The following is an 8,217-nucleotide window of genomic DNA, read 5'->3' on the forward strand; positions in this document are numbered from 1 at the left end:
AGAAACTTTCTATATATTTTGAAGTGTGAAATTTCAAATCATATTCTCTTCAACTTTATAATGATAAAAAAGAAAGTAGTGTTAGGTTGGATTTATCATATGTTAAGATATCATATATATTTATACTTTTCTTAACGTTGATTTAGTCAGCCAAGGGTCTAATGGTCTAACACTCAAAACCTCGATCAGGTCACTGATTGAAGCAACTTTCACAACATTGAAGTGTACTGATGAATCCATCTTTTTATTCTATAGCACTTTAATTATAAAATACATTTAGATAATATTAAGACAAAAACTTCTTCTACTTGTGTATCTTCATTAAATAAAACTTACACGACATCCTATAATGTTTTTTCATCATAAGGGTATATAATGTATTATGTTGTTCACCTAATGTTATCATAGATCATAAAAAAATTAATTTCACTAAAATATTTTAAAGTTTCAACACAGATAAAACCTCTTTAAGAGAATTGCGTCACTCTAATTTCTATGTGCTATTCAACCAACCTATATTATTCTATTATTATTATTAGTATTATTATCATCATCATTATTATTATTATTATTATTTTGTTTTTTTTATTTTTATCACTGACTATCATTATCAAATGGAGACGATAACAAAAACTGCATGCTGTTGCTTGCTCTAGAATTTGATGGTCAAAGGGAGTGAGTGAAAGGGAAGAAAGAATCTGATATGGAAGAAAGCATCACATTGACAAGAGAGCCTTTTCTTGCCAAAGAACAGCAAACTTCATCTTCTCTGATCAAGCATTTGTATATTGGTCACTTCTTAGCTAGATGGGATGCCAGGTTTTCCTTTCACCTCTCACCATTGATTTAATTATTTGAACTCAAATATTATTGATAGATAGGCCACTGATAGCTATTGTTTCCGGTGCTTAATTGATTTCATTTTTACAAGAATGCAAAGAAAATTTTCCTTTTTCTTCTTTGTAGTTTTGTAAATCTCCCTGAATAGGAAAATGGGTTTCTGCCCTGTTACCAAAGCGGATGAATTGAAATGGTTGTTTGTGCTATGAAATGATAAATTTTTTTAGTGGGATGTGTGATTTAATTGTATCAATTACCCTTAATTGTACCAAGCTGGGAAATAGACCACATTAGATAAGATATAATATACATGCATGGAAGGTGTCTGTGAGTTAGTCAGTCAATTAGGATCATTCTTTCTTGGCTTGGGAGTTGAGATTTTCAAAATCACTGTTTCCCAGGGATTGGGCTGCGCTATTTTGTTTGGTGTTTGCTACTTAAATTCACTGTGCATCTATGTTTCAGGATGTGGGAATTCTCTGTTGGTTTATATATGGTCAACATATGGCCAGACTCTTTGTTGTATGCTGCAATATATGGTGCCATTGAGTCTGCCTCCATTGCACTGTTTGGCCCCATAATTGGAAGATGGGTTGATAAGTTGTCTTATGTGAAGGTGTGAGCCCAAAGTATTACTAATTAGCTTATCTGCTTTTATTCAAGGACTACTAGTGCTTCTGACCTGTAAAGCTTTCTGTCCTTTTGCTAAAAGCTAAACGATAACTTACGATTTTTATTATTCTACTTTATGGGTCCAGTATTGACAGGCTACTTTTGTGTTTGGTCTATCTTTTTTCAGCTTTACTATTATGTGTGTACGAATGAAGAAGCCCTATAAAATGGAAAGAAATGGGTAAAGAGAGGGTTATATAAGTGAAACAGCTTATAAACATGATGCCATAAATTTTGGTCAAGATGTGGCGTATAATTCTTTGCTTAAACCTTCGTTCTGTTTCTGGACTTCCCTATCCATCAGATTCTTTAAGACCTTAGATTCTAACAGCATATGCATGTGAAATGCCAAAATCTTTTCAAGAATTATCTAAAGAATAAGAGATGAATAATTCAAAGATGAAAAAGAATATAGCAATATCTGACACAGGTAGCTTTAGTTATTTAAATTTGGTTCTTAATTCTTTGATGATGAAGATCAAGGTGTCTTTGGTGAAATAACTCTGTCAGCATACTTTATTGGCAGGTTTTGCAGTTGTGGTTGGTGACACAAAATCTCTCTTTTGTTATTGCCGGGGCAACTGTAGTTGTTTTACTTGTCAACTCACCTTTGAAGTTTACAAATTTTTCAGCTTTCACATTACTGTTATGGACCATCAATATCTGTGGTGGCATTGGTGTGCTTTCTACCCTTGCCGGCACAATCTTGATTGAAAGAGAATGGTAAAATTAATTGTTTTCTTTACTACCTTTCAAATTTACAACTCAGAAGAATATTAATTATTCTAAGTTTTTTCTGGTTTTCAAGTAGTTTAATTGTGCCCAGTAAAGGAAAAATGATATTTCCAAGCATGGTTACCTCCTCTATTATGTCAGTTTAAAATGTAATGCCTTTTCTCATACTACATAATCTAATGTCTTTAAACTGAATTATCAGGGATGCTTAATTAAATGGAGAATAAATATTTCTGTGAAGAACATGATATTGTTCTTGTTTTTATTATACAGGTTGTTAGTTATAGCGGACGGTCAACCCCCAGAATTGCTGACAAAGATGAATTCAGTTATGAGACGCATTGATCTAACCTGCAAACTTCTTGCTCCAGTTATTACTGGGTTTATAATAAGCTTTGTTTCACTAAAAGCATCTGCTATAACTTTAGCACTGTGGAATACTGTGTCCGTTTGGGTGGAGTATTGGCTTTTCACATCTGTATATAATGGGATTCCAGCATTAGGCGAAAGTGGCCAGAGGAGGATGGCAAGACTATCACAAAGTGAGCAACAAAGAAGCAATCCAACTTTGGAGGAAGATAGCTTGCTTTCTGTTACTGCTGGTAGCTCAGAATTGGTGGATAGGAAACAAAGTAATAAACTTCGTGAAAAGATTTCAGAAATTCCTTATGTTGCTGCATGGAAAGTTTATTTAAACCAAGAAGTTGCCCTTCCTGGACTGGCTCTGGCTTTGCTATTTTTCACTGTACTCAGGTGAAAGCCTGCAAATAAAGTGTAGCAAGTAAATATTACATGAAAAAAAAAAGACTACTCAGAATTAGCCTCTTCCAATAATGCTTAAAATATCAAGTTTATTTATGAAGCTTTCCCTTTTAATTTTGTACTATTCTCTGTACGTAGAAACATGTCTTGCATTTTTTTTCTGTTTGTTGAGCATGAAGAGTTATTAGAATCAAGATAAAGATATTTTTTCTGTTTTATATTCTAATAACAGTCATTGATACAATTTCAATTTTTTCCTCAGCTTTGGAACTTTGATGACAGCCACCTTAGAATGGGAAGGTATACCTGCATTTGTTATTGGAATGGCAAGAGGAATAAGTGCTGCGATTGGAATTGCAGCAACACTTGCATATCCTATGCTACAGTCTCAAATATCAACTATTAGAGCAGGACTTTGGTCTGTATGGTCTCAGGTATAAATTAAGTAATGAATGGCACTAAAATGTTCTGTATAAATGATGGGTACCAGTCAAATATTATTCAATTTTATGTGAACTGAAAAAAAAAAATGTATTATTGATATAACAATAGTATATAGGTTGTTTCATTAAATGGGTTATTCCTACCGATCTATGTTGTCCTTGTTTATGTATGTTGTGCATTCAATTGCAGTGGACTTGCCTCATTCCATGTATAGCTGCAATATGGATCCATAGGGGCTTTCTATCATCATATATTCTTATGGGAAGTGTAGCCATTTCTCGCCTTGGATTGTGGATGTTTGATTTGTCTGTGCTTCAGCAAATGCAGGCAAGTTTACCTTTATTACCTGATGTTATTCAAATTTTCCTAAATATTTTATTTTAAAAATGTCTACGATCAATCACTGAAGTTCTTTCTTAATAGTCATCTTGGCCTCACTTCTTTCATTAATTTTTTTGGTATAGGATCTTGTTCCTGAATCTGATCGTTTGATTGTTGGGGGTGTCCAGAACTCACTTCAGTCTTTGATGGACTTATTAGCCTATGTTATGGGAATCATAATTTCTGATCCACGGGTGAGCTTTAAAACATACATGTCCTACCCGAAATATTTACTTTTTTTATATATACTTGCTACTTATAGGTTTGCCTTTAGGTCGTTGATAAAGACTTTCTGAGTATCTCATCAATTTTCAACTTCTGACAGAATTCTCTAATTTCACTAACATCAAATTAGATCTAACAATAGTACCCCTAGTTAATCTAATTTTACAGCTGAAAATTTACTTTTTAGACAACAATTTGTCAGATGCATCTCCATTATTGGAACACTCACAAGCTTTTGCACCACAACTGTTGGTCTTTGTTTAAGGATAGAAGGAAAACAATAGAGCCAGGAAACAATATAAATCATTATGGATTGCAAAAAGCCTAAATCTTTTATTGAATCTGGCTTGTATTCACTGAAATAACTTCATAGAAATCTTGCTCTGTGATTTTAGGAGTTGCTACTGAAAGCTGAATAATAAAATATGAAACTAACATACTGACAACTAGAAACAAGATAACATACTCTTATCAATTTAATAATTGACTTATTCAAATTAAAGTTAAAACTGCTTCGATGGCATCTAAGGCAGGTTTCCAACACTCCTTACTTTGGAGGATGCAAACTCTCAGTTTCTCCCTCAAAAATTTGACCTGCTGACTTAGAATGATTTGGATCTTTAGTTCTAGAATAGTTTTCTCTTGTTGAAATACAATCGCTTCCTTTTGATATAATTGGATCTTTGCGTTTTCAACTTTTAACTTCTCAATCAACTCTAATTTCAATCATTAGTGAAAGCATTTTATTAGAGAACTTCTTATCTTTGTTTCAATAGCCTTCAACTCTAAATTCAAAGTTTTTAGACACTTCTCATCATGCTCAACCTTTTCAACTTTTCTAAAGCACATTTTGCTTCTCTAATGACGACATCATACTTCCTCTTCCACTCCTCCAACTACTCTTGAGAAGACTAAGCTTGTTCCTTTACTTCTACCAACCTTGCTTCAGTAGCACTCCTTCTGGACTTGGGGGCTGCTACTATAGAACCAACTTGTTTTTGTTCTTCAGTTTCTTCTTTCTTGTGCCAAAATTGAGTTATATCCTCTTATTAAAAAATCAGTTTGCTCCTCTAGTAGATTTAAATCAAACTTTTCTTCTTCATTTTAACTGGAAAAATATCTTTGCCATAGACATCTTCAATTGTTCAGGATTTGTTTTCAAACAACACTTTATAACCCTTTTCAACTAGTTGTCCAACGCTAACAAAATTTTATCCACTTTAGGAACCTACAACGCTTCATAAATGAACTTTGTACCTCAGGAGGTTGAGATTTCTATTTCTCCTTTACCTTTCACATTAATGTACTACTTCCCAAATCCAACTAGAACCTTTGATATAATTGCAATTGTCAAAATCCCTTGATTTATGCTGGAGTTAATATTTTGGGAGTTTAATTACATTCCATAATTAGGAGGATTAAATGCTGACTGTATATTTTATATTTATTGTACAGGATTGTTAATCCTGAATTGTAGGGATAGATTATATCCATCATAAATAAGGATATTCTATTAAGAGTAATTGTTCCTCTATTGTAGCAAACCCCAAGATTTCATTTGAAGATTTTATTTGTAACCATATTGAATAGCATCATGTGGTCATGTAGCCTACTTCAACTAGTTTGATAGGGCTTTTCTTGTTATTATTTTCATCACTCAAAGATGGTTATTGCTTTAAATCTAATGCTTATAAAAAAATCTCAATTATGTTGATCATGCTTCTTTCTATCTGTTTGACTTTTCAGGACTTTTGGAAGTTGACATTTTTATCATTTCTAGCAGTCACATTAGCTGCACTCCTCTACTGCATCCATGTATACCATGTGCGGAAGCACCTCTTTCACTTTGATCGTCTAAAGTGGAATTAAGGTTTGAAAAGCCATCTTAGGCAACAAATGTTTTAAGATTAGGATGAAGAAATATATACAATTGTGAAGGAATGACAGTGTTTGGTCCAATGGGTAGAATTGTTCACAATCATACTGCTTTTAAAGAATTATTTTTGCGTAAGAATTTCCTTCAATAAATGAGACAATATATGTGTGATCACATAAATGAAGGTTTTCAACCTAAAGAACAATTTCTCTTTTGGCATCTAATGTGTAGCATATTTGTACCTAAAAGGTAAGATCATTATCATTTTCGTCATCTCAATTGCTTCAGTTGATTACCCTTTGAAAGCAAATCTCATGCCAAATGCAACATGAGTGATTCAATCAATAGAGAATGCTTGATATTGTGACCACCTTCAGAATCTTGTGACAGTCAAACACAGTACAATTAAGCTCATAAGGAAGCATGTACAAGACTTGAAACTCTGGAGACTGGTCTTTCTCCATTGTGGCTCTTGGATATGTTGAACAAATCACACCCAAACGCTTCCTTTGGTAGCTGTTCAAAAATCTTCAGTAACGTCAAAAGGAAAGACTCCAACTGTTGAAGTCAGCAAAAGGGTGGAATCAAGAGCTAATATTGGAATGAAATGAGTGATCAATCATTGCAGTCCCTAAATGTCAAATAAGTTTGTTAACATGACTACTTAATATTAATGTGCTTGGTAAAAATATTCATCACGTCCCTTTTTTCACTTTGGATTAATATGATTGGAAATTTACGCTTTCGGCATAAGGTTTGGTATAAGATGCCGAAAAAATGCTTCGAAATTCCGACACTTTGAGTTGGCTTCATAGGTAACCTTCTGCACCATGCTTGGACAAAACCTATATTCTTTTTCTTCTTTTTATACACAGTATTTTTTCTTCACCTATATTCTCTCTCAAAATGTAATCATGTTTAAAAAACAAATTAGCAGTTATTGTTAGAAAATATTAGTATAATTTAAAAATAAAATAAAAATTCTACTGTTACTAATGTTTTTATGCTAAATGTTTTTATGTTAAACAACTTTTTACATTTATTTTATTTTAACAATATTGATTACAAATTACTATTTTTTAAATTAGATTAATTATAATTAACTCCTAAATCATTTTCTCCTGACTACAAATATCACCTATTCTATATTATTTTTTAAAATATTGGTACTAGTATTTATTTGTTCTATATTATTTTTTAAAATATTGGTACTCGTATTTATTTGTTCTATATTATCTTTTAAAACATTGATACTGTTAAAGTAATTTTTAAGTGTACTTGATTGATTTAACTAAGTTGTTGTATCTTGGAAAATAAGTTTATAATATTTTATATGTATAAAACGAAGGTATTTTTTCTCTAAAAATATAGTATGTCTAAATCCAAATTCTTTCTAATATTTTTTTATTTAAAGTTTTATCTTATATTATTGTTTGTTAAAAGAATGGGTTAGTTTGATGTATTTCTTTTTATCTTTTATCTTATTATTATTATTTATTATTTATTATTATTATTATTTGATTTATTTCACCTGTATTTAATGTTATGAAACCTTACAAACCCTGCCATAATTGCCACACAAATAAACAAATTTGTTCTTTCATGCTAATAGAAAATTTCCCAAGCTGTGTAGGTTGTTTTGTCTTATGACAAATTTGTATAGTTTAACTACACAATAAGTATTAGTGACTTTAAAGAATTTTTATATAGAATAAAAATTGAGAAAGAAATGTAGTCTAATCATATTCAATTGTCATTTATCTCCAAATAATTACAATAAAAAATAAGAGAAACATTTGAAACAATACAACAAACTGTTCACATACAAAAGTATACGCAATCATTCCAAATATAGTTACACTCAAGTTGGCTAATTAAATTTATTTAATTCAAAAGTGTGGAGTGGCACCACATTATTCTCTACTATATCAAAACTGTCCAAATATAGACACTTGTCAGCATTGCATACTATTTTTGCATTATACTACATTTTTATCTTTCTTTTCGTGGCTTTCTTTTTCACTTTTTTACTCTGATTGTGCAGCATGCAGAACAGGACCGTTCTGGTTGTATTAAGTAGTACAATGATGTGGTTGGATACCTTAAAATAATGAATAAATAATGACATTATTAATCTAATAGTGACATCTAAACTTAACATTTTGGTTCCCTGTATATTTTTTATTTCCAATTTTGGGACCATATGGAATAGTTTATGCTTCTCCATCAAGAGTGGTAGCTCTCTATTGCACCACCATCATCAAGGTAAACTCTCACAGGCT

The 8,217-nt window shown here is 31.7% G+C and overlaps 1 protein-coding gene across 1 annotated transcript; it reads left to right on the forward strand.

Moving 5' to 3' along the window:
* Window positions 1-602: 602 nt before the first annotated feature.
* LOC108347174 (solute carrier family 40 member 2) lies at window positions 603-6,747 on the forward strand. Its single transcript, XM_017586328.2, has 8 exons — window positions 603-819; window positions 1,306-1,456; window positions 2,039-2,235; window positions 2,521-3,000; window positions 3,272-3,443; window positions 3,643-3,780; window positions 3,918-4,028; window positions 5,806-6,747. Exons 1-8 carry the CDS (start codon window positions 704-706, stop codon window positions 5,926-5,928), a joined length of 1,488 nt encoding a protein of 495 aa, XP_017441817.2. The 5' UTR covers window positions 603-703; the 3' UTR covers window positions 5,929-6,747.
* The last annotated feature ends 1,470 nt before the right edge of the window (window positions 6,748-8,217 follow it).

This window comes from Vigna angularis, chromosome 9, assembly GCF_016808095.1.
Source record: "Vigna angularis cultivar LongXiaoDou No.4 chromosome 9, ASM1680809v1, whole genome shotgun sequence".
NCBI lineage: Eukaryota > Viridiplantae > Streptophyta > Magnoliopsida > Fabales > Fabaceae > Vigna > Vigna angularis.